The sequence below is a fragment of the Labrus mixtus genome, chromosome 20 (assembly GCF_963584025.1).
Source record: "Labrus mixtus chromosome 20, fLabMix1.1, whole genome shotgun sequence".
Classification (NCBI taxonomy): Eukaryota; Metazoa; Chordata; class Actinopteri; order Labriformes; family Labridae; genus Labrus; species Labrus mixtus.
Window position 1 is genome coordinate 2,053,354 of NC_083631.1, and position 12,956 is coordinate 2,066,309.

General features: G+C 45.0%; 1 protein-coding gene across 1 annotated transcript in view; it reads left to right on the top strand.

Moving 5' to 3' along the window:
* Positions 1–12,956, top strand: part of notch3 (notch receptor 3) — a 28,295-nt gene that overhangs the window by 11,498 nt on the left and 3,841 nt on the right. Inside the window, exons 3-32 of the mRNA XM_061027338.1 lie at positions 119–261; positions 361–696; positions 1,466–1,588; positions 1,679–1,912; positions 2,007–2,162; positions 2,287–2,472; positions 3,528–3,641; positions 4,685–4,798; positions 5,795–6,028; positions 6,212–6,322; positions 6,426–6,618; positions 6,715–6,860; positions 7,154–7,387; positions 7,527–7,679; positions 7,844–8,072; positions 8,201–8,402; positions 8,517–8,673; positions 8,777–8,961; positions 9,075–9,207; positions 9,319–9,576; positions 9,680–9,792; positions 9,919–10,448; positions 10,549–10,875; positions 10,970–11,118; positions 11,208–11,433; positions 11,531–11,621; positions 11,809–11,977; positions 12,074–12,378; positions 12,500–12,647; positions 12,757–12,854. Of these exons, the coding sequence (XP_060883321.1) occupies positions 119–261; positions 361–696; positions 1,466–1,588; positions 1,679–1,912; positions 2,007–2,162; positions 2,287–2,472; positions 3,528–3,641; positions 4,685–4,798; positions 5,795–6,028; positions 6,212–6,322; positions 6,426–6,618; positions 6,715–6,860; positions 7,154–7,387; positions 7,527–7,679; positions 7,844–8,072; positions 8,201–8,402; positions 8,517–8,673; positions 8,777–8,961; positions 9,075–9,207; positions 9,319–9,576; positions 9,680–9,792; positions 9,919–10,448; positions 10,549–10,875; positions 10,970–11,118; positions 11,208–11,433; positions 11,531–11,621; positions 11,809–11,977; positions 12,074–12,378; positions 12,500–12,647; positions 12,757–12,854 (5,797 nt within the window). The remainder of the gene's footprint in view (positions 1–118; positions 262–360; positions 697–1,465; positions 1,589–1,678; positions 1,913–2,006; positions 2,163–2,286; positions 2,473–3,527; positions 3,642–4,684; positions 4,799–5,794; positions 6,029–6,211; positions 6,323–6,425; positions 6,619–6,714; positions 6,861–7,153; positions 7,388–7,526; positions 7,680–7,843; positions 8,073–8,200; positions 8,403–8,516; positions 8,674–8,776; positions 8,962–9,074; positions 9,208–9,318; positions 9,577–9,679; positions 9,793–9,918; positions 10,449–10,548; positions 10,876–10,969; positions 11,119–11,207; positions 11,434–11,530; positions 11,622–11,808; positions 11,978–12,073; positions 12,379–12,499; positions 12,648–12,756; positions 12,855–12,956) is intronic.

A 12,956-nucleotide genomic window follows, 5' to 3' on the forward strand; every position in this document is an offset into this window, starting at 1 on the left:
GTCTTAGTTGCCTGGCTTGTCAGTTTTTGACCCATTTGGACCCAAAGACATCCTAATGTGTGTTTTGTGTGTGTGTTTGTGTATTAATGTGTGCCATTGCATGAATTTTTTTTATTAGATGTCGCCCTGGATTCATTGGTCCTCTCTGTCAGCAACTGGATCCCTGTCATCGATCCCCATGTCTGAACGGAGCAGCTTGCAAGAGCCAGGTGGTCAATGGTATCCCACAATACACCTGTGTGTGCCAGAGAGGGTTCAGAGGTATGTATTTTGCAATTGGTTTTGATTTAAAGGTCATATCTGAGAAGGGAGAATGAAAGTTCTTAGATTAACCGAACACAATTCACATTTAATCCCCAGGCCAAGACTGCTCCCTCATTGATGCCTGTGCCACGAGTCCATGTGCCAATGGGGCACGTTGTGCCAATTGGAATAACCACTACAACTGTTCCTGCCCACCTGGCTTCCAGGGAAAGAACTGCCGCAATGACATTGATGAGTGCCGCAAGCCAGGCGCGTGCCTCAATGGTGGCCTCTGCATTAACACCCATGGGTCCTTCCGCTGCCAGTGCCAACCTGGATACAGTGGGCGCACATGTGAGGTGTCCACTCTGCCATGTGCCCCATCTCAGTGCCTTAATGGGGGCACCTGTCGACAGACCAGTGACCATTCCTATGAGTGTGCTTGCCTTCCAGGTAAGATAGCTGTCTATCATCATGTTCATAATAGAACATGTGCAAACACACACACACACACACACACACACACACACACACCCCCACACACACACACACACACACACACACACACATATAGACACATATCCACACAGAAAAACATCTTAAGTGTCAAAGTTCAGGCCTACTGTTTTCCCAGGCCCCAAGCAGTGCTTCAGAAAGACAGATTCCCCAGCCTGATGACGTAGCTGTTAGTGTTGTAGCTGAGATTCACTCCTCTCTCAGGTCAGCTTCCTGTCTGCTATTAATAGCTACAGATGGGAGATGGGATGGAGGGAGAGTTGGAGTAGTAGTCTGCCGGCACTCTGGAGCACTGTGCTGTGTTCACAACAGAAGGAATTTAGTTTATGGGCCTTCTGGTTTCCCACTAGGGAGCTGACAGGAAATATCTCTTGCCAGAGAGGAAGTCATTGAAACTGTGAGAGATTATAAAACAAGCAAACACTGAGGGGAGTGTGGACCTCTCAAGCAGACAGGAGTCATGGCTGTTTGCTGGCATCGTGTGGGAACCATCATAGGAAGATGTAAACATTCAGACACCCTCTGAACCTTTTTACTGCCCACATTGCCCTTCACCTCCTCCAGTGTGGGAAATATGACTCAAGGTTACACTTGGAAATGCTTAGAGGCTGGAACCAGGGGGACCACTGAGTGTTTAATAAACTTTCAGTGTTTGTGTGTTACTGTGTCTGTGTGTCATAACTCTGTCCTTCTCCATCTGTTTCAGGCTTTGAGGGACACAACTGTGAGAATAATGTTGACGACTGTCCAGGTCACAAGTGTATGAATGGAGGAATTTGTGTAGATGGAGTCAACACCTATAATTGCCAGTGTTCACCAGAATGGACAGGTAAAGCTCTATTAACCTAACATTTTAAATATATTTATTAATATAACAATATTGAGTTTGTCTGAGCCAATATTTTGTCTCTCACACCAGGGCAATATTGTGCTGAGGATGTCAACGAGTGTCTCATGCAACCAAATGCCTGCCACAATGGTGGAACTTGCTTTAACACCATCGGTGGTCATACCTGTGTCTGCGTTAATGGTTGGACCGGAGATGACTGCAGTGAAAACATTGATGATTGTGCCATAGCTGTTTGCTTTAATGGTGCCACCTGCCACGACCGTGTAGCGTCTTTCTTCTGCGAGTGTCCTGTGGGAAAGACTGGTAAGTGGGTTTGTTAAATGGCACCTGTGATCCTATTTGTCCTAACAGCTAAAGAATTAAACCTTGCATATATCTTTGTTTTGCCTCTTAACAGGTTTGTTGTGCCACCTTGACGATGCATGTGTAAGTAACCCCTGCAATGACGGGGCAGTGTGTGACACCAACCCACTTAACGGGCGCGCAATTTGTACCTGTCCTGCTGGCTTTGTTGGCGGTGCCTGCAACCAGGACATGGATGAGTGTTCAATAGGTACGTCTGTTTTTTGTTTTTGTTTTTTACAATTCTTAGTGAAGGGATCATATGCTCATATGGTCCGCTTTATCCTTGAGTGTGTTTCATTTAGTGATTCCAAACTCCAAACTTTTTCATGCAGGTGCCAACCCATGTGAGCATTTTGGAAAATGTGTGAACACAGAGGGATCCTTTCAGTGTCAATGCGGTCGTGGATATGCCGGCCCGCGTTGCGAGATCGACATCAACGAATGCCTTTCCATGCCCTGCCAAAATGATGCCACTTGCCTGGATCGTATTGGAGAATTCACATGCATCTGCATGCCAGGTAACATTAGGTTGTATTGTATGCCCATAAAACCATACAGAAGTACTCTGTTCAGCCCCATGCTTTTGACATGATACAGCATAAACCAGTAGAAAAGTAGAAAAACAAAATATATAAACTTGACCTTCTAATCTTAATATTCTATGTTGCCATACTAATTGTCAGTGTAGACTGTTATGCAATATATCCCCATTGATGTGGCAGCATTGAGGCAGTGCTCTACTCTCAGAGTACTATACAGCCAGACAGGGTATTACTTTGGACTAAATGGTGGTTTGGACACTGAGTGACAAAACACAGTGAAACTCTCACGCACAGTCCTACATGCATCCTGGGGTTGGGGGAACTATACAAATTAGAGCTGGGAGTTTGGTCTATAGGACTGGAAGTGAGAGAGGGCCAGCAGTAAGGGGGAGGAGTGTGCAGTGAATACTAATGAGTAGTGGAGTGGTGGGAATGGAGCAGAACAATAGGGCCCCTCTGTGCTCCACTTTGCACCCCTCATACACACAGAGAGGGAAAGAGGCCTTTTCCCAGAGCCTCTACCCCTCCCCCTTAATTTCCAGAGACAGGCTCTTCCTCTTCACCCTCCTCATCGTCAGCCAGCCTGGCAAGGCTCATGTGGAGCTGCTGATTATTTCTGAATCTACGCTAGCCTCTCCCCAGGGGCAGCCCACTGATCCACACTCTGTTTCACATCAATGACGAAGCCTTACATAGTTTACTCACACAAAGTGCATAACATGCAACTGGTGAATAGGGGAATTACCCATGGAGAGGAAATGCTCCACGGACAGTAGTGTGTGGTGATTTCAGGTCAGTAGAGTGGGAACACTGGAGATGTTCTTTTTACTCCATGCTGCAGATCAGCGGAGACCACTGGCCCATCTTAGAAAAGTTTCCCACAGTTCCGTACCCCCTCACAAAGAGCACAAACAATTACATGGACTCCATGTGGGCCTTGAACTGACATACCCCTGCATAAAAACTCAACATAGGGAGTCTACTTGAACTGCAAAATGTATTTGAATTCACTTTGAACTTCTGTCTTCCAGGCTACATGGGGACTTACTGTGAGATTGATGTAGATGACTGTGAGAGCAACCCATGTGTGAACGATGGCATCTGTCGGGACATGGTCAATGGCTTCACGTGCACCTGCCAGCCAGGTGAGATTTTAACTGACCCTTATTATTTCATGTGTTTATTTCTATCTATTGTAACAACTCCAACTCAGTGGCAGCAGCAGTGAGAACAAAAAGCAAAGTTTAAATGTCCCAAGCTCCAGACGAGGGAGGGTCAGCCTTGCTATGTCTGCCTGCTAGTGTGCAGAACCTCCACTCATATAGAGGACAGAACCAAAAGGCTGCCTATCCTCTACTTTCGCCAGAACAAAGACACTTTTGTGACCCTCGCCCCCCTCCTCTGTGGAATGTGGAAGGGACAGCAGTCTCCCTCACCCTGCCGTGGTGATGGTGGGGAACAGCAGTCCTGTTAATGAGATTCTTTTCCAGGTCCGCAATTTACATCTGGGACAGACGTCTCCCCTCCACCCCCCATCTCGCTTTTGAGTCGGTGGTGCTGATGCAGGAAGGGGTGGGGGCTCCCTAAAAGAGAAAACAATCCCACTGTCTCCTCTCCCCTGCCCCCTCCCCCATTTGCAGCCAAAGCACCAACACACAGACTATCTTGACACTGTTAATCAACTGAGCAGTGTGCTACCAATGCACCAATTCACCCCTGTCTGGGCACTGTGCCCACTTATTTCCAGCCTGCACAGTTTCTCAGGCTATTCAAGTTACAGATCTTCAGTATTACTACAAATAATAATGATGATAACAATAATAATAATAATAATAATAATAATAATAATAATAACAGAACAGAAGTAATTCAATATTATATCATATTTGTAGTTTATGAATATATTTTCAAAAATCCACCTTCTATGAACTACATAAATCCAAAACTTTTCAAGGTCACAGCCTTTATATTGAATTATGTTAGTGGTCATCTCAGCATCGGCCCAAGTGCACAGATGATGCATTTTTAACCAGTCAAGATGCTCCTAAACCCAACCTTAGCCCAGAGTCACTAACCTATCCTAGACCTCTGCCCTTCTTAGAAGGGACAGAACTGCCCTCTGACCTTAGCATGGACCCTTCCACTGGACTTCTTTCTGACCCTTCACCTCTATGTTTGTATGTCCCAGGGTTTACTGGCACCATGTGTCAGATCGACATAGATGAGTGCGCCAGCACACCCTGCCAGAATGGAGCAAAATGCTATGACCGGCCCAATGGGTTTGAGTGCCGCTGTGCTGAAGGTAAGGACTTCTCTACCTAATAGTTGTCAATCAATAGTTGTTAGAGATTTCTTCACAGGCAGAAGAGCAGATGATGCTTAACCACTTGTTAGGCTGTGTTGAGTGTTTTGAGATGTCAGCTATTTCTCTGGATGTCTGCTGGCTGTGCAGACTGCCTTGAGGCCCCTAATCCCACTTTCCCTCATCAGCATTAAGGATCATGGGGTCACTGACGACCAGCAGTTACCAAGAACTGAGTCTTGGTCATCACCCCGACATCTGTTCATCTTTTAAACCCCCACAGACAAAACCACCTTATGCTTTATCTTCACTTTCATTCCCTCATATTCAGTCATTTTCATGTTTGAAAAAAAGTCAAGATTCAGTGAGCTATCGTAAACTTTGTTACTTAGGCTGGATGTAAAAACTGTCTCTATTTACACATCGATATTTAACATGTTTGTGTGGATCTATGCCTATGAAATAGCCTGCTCCATTGTTTCAGTAGCCAGCTGCTTGGTATTCTCTGTGTTTGTGGGCCCCTTCTGTTAAGTGAAGTGGCCCTGTTTGACGTTGTGCAGTCTATTGTTCCTTCTGCCACTGAGAACAAAAGCAGGACTGGGGGCCTATGTAGGGCCCTTCTTTACTGCTTTACCAGACTCAGCACTGCACTACACACACTACACAAACTCAAATTTACTTTCCCAGAACACAAAAACTGTTTACATGGCAACCACAATGATCACAACACAAAGCCATTGAAGATTTTATAAACCAAAACAGGCAAAGGGAGAAAGTCTAACAAAACCATGTATGTTTAGGAAAAAAGGGCAGTTTCATGACAAACGGCTTGTAGGGAAAAGGGAACACAAAGGGATTAGATTTAGAAGGAAAACCATGAAGAAAAGCATTTTTCGTTTGAAAATTCAACAACAGGTTATCAGGCACCAAATGCTACTTCAGATGACTTGATAAGTGCTTTAACACCTATTTCCATTTATCTCCCCCTCTCTTTAGGTTATGAAGGGACCCTCTGTGAGAGTAATATCAATAACTGTCAGCCTGATCCATGCCACCATGGTACTTGTATAGACGGTATTGCCAGCTACACCTGTAACTGTGACGCTGGCTATACAGGCTATCGCTGTGAGAACCAGCTCAATGAATGCCACAGCAACCCTTGTCAGAATGGAGGCAAGTGTGTGGACTTGGTTAACAAGTACATCTGCCAGTGCCAGCATGGGACCTCAGGTAAGACAAAAACCAAACAATTGGACATTCACATTATAGCCTTTTAGATATAATTTTTTTTTAAATCCAACATTTACTACGCCTGTAAGATTAATCTTGTTGTAAGCACACACTGAAAATGAAGTTGCTTTCAAGAATGATAACAAAAGATCTAACACGAAAATGTTTTTTTTGTCAACCCAGGCACAAACTGTGAGATAAACTTTGATGATTGTGCCAGTAACCCATGTGACTATGGCATCTGCAAGGATGGCATCAACCGCTATGATTGTGTTTGCAAACCTGGCTTCACTGGTAAGACCCTCTGAAAATTAAACTGCAAATTTGAGATAAAAAAAAAAGAATCCTCATGGAAAATGTTGCACATTTTGATTTTGTCTTGCATCTGTCCTGCTAGGTCCCAAATGTAATGTGGAAATAGACGAGTGTGCATCTAGCCCCTGTAGAAATGGGGGTACATGTGTAGATGAAGAGAATGGATTTCACTGCCAGTGTCCAGAGGGCTTTAAGCCGCCGTACTGTTACTCCCAGGTGGATGAGTGTGGCAGCAGCCCTTGCGTCCATGGCTCATGCAGGGATGACATCAACGGGTATGAACTGTTACAACTTAAAATCAAAGTGATGCACATGGGTCAGTGTTATAAATGGGAAACTTCTGAATCATGACTGAACCTCTGTATTTGCAGTTACCGCTGTGACTGTGAGCCTGGATGGGTTGGAAAGAACTGTGACCTTGATAGAAACGATTGTTTGCCAAGTCCCTGCCAGAATGCTGGCACATGCATTGACCAGCTCAATGGCTTCACCTGCAAGTGTCGTCAAGGTTTCAGAGGTATGGGGGTGCACAACTCAAAGTAACATCAGCCTCAACATATACAATACAGAGATATAAACTTAAATATACACCACAAGCCTGCATTGTAATTATACATAAAAAGTATCTTACAGACTGTGTCATCAAATCATTCTTTCTGTAGTTTCCATCTGCTGTTTAGATCGATCATGTAACTCCCCCTAGTGGTGTGCTAATAATGTGTAGATATATGCACTAGCGTCAAACCAAGCCTCAGACAGAAAATTCAGTTCTGTAATGTATTTCTATTCTTGTTTTTCTCCCTCCAACAGGTAACCTCTGCCAGGTGAACATCAACGAATGTGCATCAAGCCCCTGTCTGAACAAGGGTACCTGTGTGGATGGTGTGGCAAGTTTCACCTGTCTCTGCGAACTGCCCTACAATGGACCCACATGTGCTGAGGTCCTTACCCCCTGCTCCCCTAACCCCTGTGCCAATCATGCCATTTGCAAACACACACCGGACTACTTGGGATATCAATGTAACTGCCAGCAAGGGTGGCAAGGTAAGGAAATGTTGTACTTGGAATCTCAGTGCCAGCTCATCTATTGTAAAATAATCTGTCTGGAGCCTTACAAAAGCCCTTACATTACAGATTCTGAGATTCAGTCTAATATTATTGTACCCCTCTCTACCTACTTCAGGTCAGATGTGTAACATTGATGTGAACGAATGCATCTCAAACCCCTGCAAAAACCGTGGGACATGTGCTAACACACGTGGAGGCTTCGTGTGCTCTTGTCGAGCTGGATACTCTGGGCTAACCTGTGAAACAGACATCGACGACTGTGCCCCAAGTAAGTGGTCTTGAAACTTAGCATGCTTAAATCTTGAGACTGTCTATTACTGTCAAATAAACAACCATATCCAACAACCAAATATCTCCTCTGGGGATCTATAAGGTATCTTATGTGCATTTACAGTACTTTACCAAAGTGTTTCTCTCCTTTTGTGTTATCAGATCCGTGCCTAAGTGGAGGTTCCTGCACAGATAGTGTAAACTCCTTCCACTGTAGCTGCCTGGCAGGCTTTACTGGGCCTCGCTGTGCTTTAGAGATCAATGAATGCCAGAGTTCTCCCTGCAAAAATGGAGGAACATGCACAGACTATGTTAACTCCTACACCTGCACCTGTATGCCTGGCTATACAGGAATCCACTGTGAAACCAACATCCCCGATTGCACTGAAAGGTGAGCTCATATATTTTTGAGTCATGGAGCATATCTCATATTGTACTGTGTAGGGGTTTATATATTCATCAATATTACTACTGAATGTTACATACAATTCAAATCCGTACTTTCTCTCATGTCCACAGTTCTTGCTTTAATGGAGGGACATGCACAGATAGAATCAATGGGTACTCCTGTACCTGTCGTTCAGGCTTCACTGGTTCCCACTGCCAGTACGAGGTCAATGAGTGTGACTCCCAGCCCTGCCTCAACGGAGGCATTTGTCAAGATGCTCTGGAGTCCTTCCGTTGCTCATGTCCAAAGGGCTACACAGGCAACCGCTGTCAGGTACACAAACCTTCATGGAGACTCTTAAACACTTTTGCTAATTCTTGACTCCCCATAACTTTAGTTTTTAATAAATAAATAATGACATTTTTCCATTTCACTATTGCCTATCAGACACCAGTAGACTGGTGCAGACGTTCATCTCCTTGCCAAAATGGAGGACGCTGTCGCCAAAAGGATGCTTCCTTCATCTGTGACTGTAGTAACGGCTGGTCTGGACGTTATTGTGACATCCCAAGGGTCTCTTGTGAGACAGCTGCCCGCCAGAGAGGTATTTCTATGTTTTCTCCATTATGACATTTGAACTTTCAGCCTTTATTTGTATAGTAAGTCATTAGACTTGAATTTTTTCCCAATTTTATTTTTTATTACAGGACTCCAGACAGATGAGCTTTGCCACCATGGTGGTCACTGTGTCAACACTGGGAATGCCCACTTTTGTAAATGTCCCTCTGACTACATGGGAAGCTATTGTGAGAGTCAAGTGGACCACTGTGAAGACAAACCGTGCCGCAATGGCGCCACCTGCAGGGGATATGTTGGAGGTTACCAGTGTGATGTAAGTCCTTACTGTGTTGATGTTGTGTGCTTCTCTATCAGATTTCGAGGAAGTAAGTTTTCACTTGGGTCATCTTTGTGGAGATAATGTAACTGCAATATGTATCATCACAGTGTATGCCAGGATATACTGGGCAGAACTGCGAGATAGAGATCAACGAGTGCCAGTCTCATCCTTGCCAAAATGGAGGCACCTGCATTGATCTAGTGGGACATTACATCTGCTCCTGCCCTCCAGGCACACTAGGTATGCAAGCAGCACATGTACAAAACAAACCTCTCTCAATCACTTAAGAGACTCAACTGTATGTTACTATAAGATGACAGAAGTTGTACTTAGTAATCCTCTCTTTTAAAGGTGTTCTCTGTGAGATCAATGAAGATGACTGTGCTCCACCCCTGAGGCCACGCAGTTTTCCTCCTAAGTGCCTAAACAACGGCACCTGTGTGGACAGAGTGGGTGGATACCGTTGCAATTGTCCCCCTGGATTCACAGGAGAAAGGTGTGAAGGAGACATAAATGAGTGTCTCTCCAACCCCTGCAGCCCCTCCAACAGTCTTGACTGCATCCAGTTGCCAAATGACTACCAATGTGTCTGCAAGCCTGGCTTCACAGGTTAGACCGCTCAGGGCTCTCTCTGGCCTCTCAATGTGAATTATCCTTGTTTAAAACTACTATCTGTAAACTGTTGAGCTTAACAATCAATGTGTGTTTTCAGGTCGGAGGTGTCAGAGTCGGTACAGTGTATGTGAGTCTCAGCCTTGTCAGAATGGAGGAGCCTGCTCTGTATCCAGCAGCTCTGTAATGGGATACATCTGCACGTGTCAACTCGTAAGTGGACATTTACATTAGGGTGTTCAAATCCCAATTTTGATGTTGTAGTTTTTGTTTTACTGTTTTTAATGTAGGCATTTGGAAAGTATGAGTCCACATTGCATAACTGGTGTTTTTCTTTAGGGTTATACTGGGCCAAATTGTGAAAGAAGCATGTCCTGTCGCGAGCTGTCCTGCTACAATGGAGGAAGCTGTGCACTTACCACAAGGGGGGCGCGTTGCACCTGTCTGCATGGTTATGGTGGGCCCCAGTGTCAGCATCGCAGTAACGAAGGCTGCTCCTCCCAGCCTTGCCGTAATGGAGGGTTGTGCACGGAAGAGACCAGCTTCCCGTTCTTCCACTGCCAGTGTGCCAGTGGTTGGACTGGTAAAAGGTGCGAGCAGAGCAGCGGATCCTCTGAGCCCTCAACACCCTCGTGCCCCCTAGCAGACTGTCACAGCAAAGCCAATGATGGGGTTTGTGACAAGGAATGCAACACATTCGCTTGTCGCTGGGACGGTGGTGACTGTTCTCTGGCTGTCAACCCGTGGGCCAGTTGTGCAGACCCTCGCTGCTGGCGTGTCTTCAACAACAGCCAGTGTGATGAATCCTGCAACAACGCTGACTGTCTGTACGACAACTTTGACTGCAGAAACAAGGAAAAAGTTTGCAAGTGAGTTACCTCTTAAACTTTAAACAGCATCATCCTTGAATGTACAATGCTCAGAAATCTGAGAAATGTTGGCTAATCTTTCTATTTGTGTCTTCTCCAGTCCAATATATGAAACCTACTGTATTGACCACTATGCCGATGGACGATGTGACCAGGGCTGTAACTCAGAGGAGTGTGGCTGGGATGGCTTGGATTGTGCAAAAAATGTTCCAGAAGACATTGCTGACGGTTCTTTAGTTTTGGTGGTCCTACTGCCTCCAGAGGAGCTTCTCCGCACCAGCACAGCTTTTCTGCAGAAATTAAGTGCCATCCTACACACAACACTGCGCTTCCGTCTCGACCGCAATGGAGAAGCCATGATCCGCCCCTATACTCGCCGAGAGGCACGCCTCAAGCGTGAGCTGCAGCCTCAACAGGAGGTCATCGGGTCAGTAAAGAATACAGTAAACATAAAACGTAAAAATAAAACCAAAATCTTTTTTTCACAACACTAAACGCTTGCCTTTCTTCTATTCCTGTAGCTCTATAGTGTACCTGGAAATAGACAACCGTCTGTGCTCTCAGGACCATGACAACTGTTTCCCTACAGCAGACAGTGCTGCGGACTACCTGGGAGCCCTGTCCGCTGTCGAAATGCTCCGCTTCCCTTATCCCCTCAAAGAAGCCCGTGGTGAGTAGGAAAACATGGAGAACACAGAGTGAACTACGTAGCTTTATAACTGTAGGATGTGTGTTAACTATGTTGTCTTCTCACCACAGGCGAAAGGTTACCACCTGATGTCTTCATCCCTGAATGGGGCAAACTGATGTTGGTTGGGATAGCGTCTCTCTTCGTTTTCGTCATCCTTGTGATAGGCATGTTGATTGCCCGCAGAAAGAGAGAACACAGTACCCTATGGTTCCCTGAGGGCTTTTTCCTTAAGAAGGAGCCCAGTAGCAACAAGAACCGCAGGGAACCCGTCGGCCAGGATGCTCTGGGAATGAAGTAAGTTACAAATGTGTTGATGTTGTTTATTTCAAATGAATGATGAATTTGCTTTCTTGTGCTAGCTTTTTTTTTTAACATTCTCATCTTCAAATAGACACATGACAAAAACTGTGGAGGAATCCCTTCTTGGAGACCACAGTGACCAGTGGATGGATTCAGACTGCCCTGAGGCAAAAAGGCTAAAGGTCAGTAGCACAACCTATATATATATATGTATATAGGTTGTATATAGGTTATATATATATGTATATATATGAGTATGAAATATTTCCAAATCATTTACGAACATCATTTCCAAATACAAACTAAAGTAAGACTGTGTGTAAATTTCACAACAAGATGATATTAAGTTCTCTGGTTCTTTGACTTCAGGTTGAGGAGCCCAGTATGCTCTCAGACAGTGAAGATGCAGTGGACAGCAGGCAGTGGACGCAGCATCACCTTGCTGCTGCAGACATCCGTGTGCCTCCCACCATGGCCCTGACACCGCCTCAGGGAGAGTTTGAAAGCGACTGCATGGATGTTAACGTCAGAGGCCCAGGTGGGATGATTTTCTTAATATGGTTAATATGATTTTTATAGTTGTGCACTTAATCGGACATTAAACTAAGACATGTCTGTTTTCATTTCCTACTAGATGGTTTCACACCACTGATGCTGGCATCATTCTGTGGAGGCGGCTTAGAGCCTGAGATCACAGAAGAGGAGGAAAGCGAGGAATGTTCAGCCAACATCATATCTGACCTGATCTACCAGGGAGCGTCACTTGCTGCCCAAACAGACCGCACAGGTGAGACAGCGCTTCACCTGGCCGCCCGATATGCTCGTGCTGATGCTGCTAAAAGGCTATTGGATGCTGGGGCAGATGCTAATGCTCAGGACAACACAGGACGATCACCACTTCATGCTGCAGTGGCTGCTGATGCACAGGGTGTCTTCCAGGTAAAAGAAAAACATCATCATATATTGTTTAATGTCCATATCAGTGGAAAAAATTTACAATTTATAACACATTTGAGCATGTATTAATCAAAATGTCAAACCCAACCTTTCCATCCTCTAGATTCTGATTAGAAACCGAGCTACAGATCTTGACTCCCGTATGTATGACGGCTCCACTGCATTGATCCTGGCAGCACGACTAGCAGTTGAGGGCATGGTAGAAGAACTTATCACTTGTCATGCTGATGTCAATGCAGTTGATGAATTGGGTAAGTGTGTGAACTTTTTCAACTAAGTGTTTGTCCTGATGCAGGTGTTGCTGTTTTATGCTAAGGTTGAAGTAAACCATTTGTAATCTCATTGTTTTGTCCTTTTTAGGTAAATCTGCCTTGCACTGGGCTGCTGCCGTAAACAATGTGGAAGCCACTGTTGCCCTGCTGAAAAATGGTGCAAACAAAGATATGCAAGATCTCAAGGTATGATATCCACTTGAACTGTTGTAACCAAACATTTGTATCAGTGTAGATTAAAGGGAGTTATATTGGTCCCTAACATGTTCTCTATTTGTTTGTTGCTTC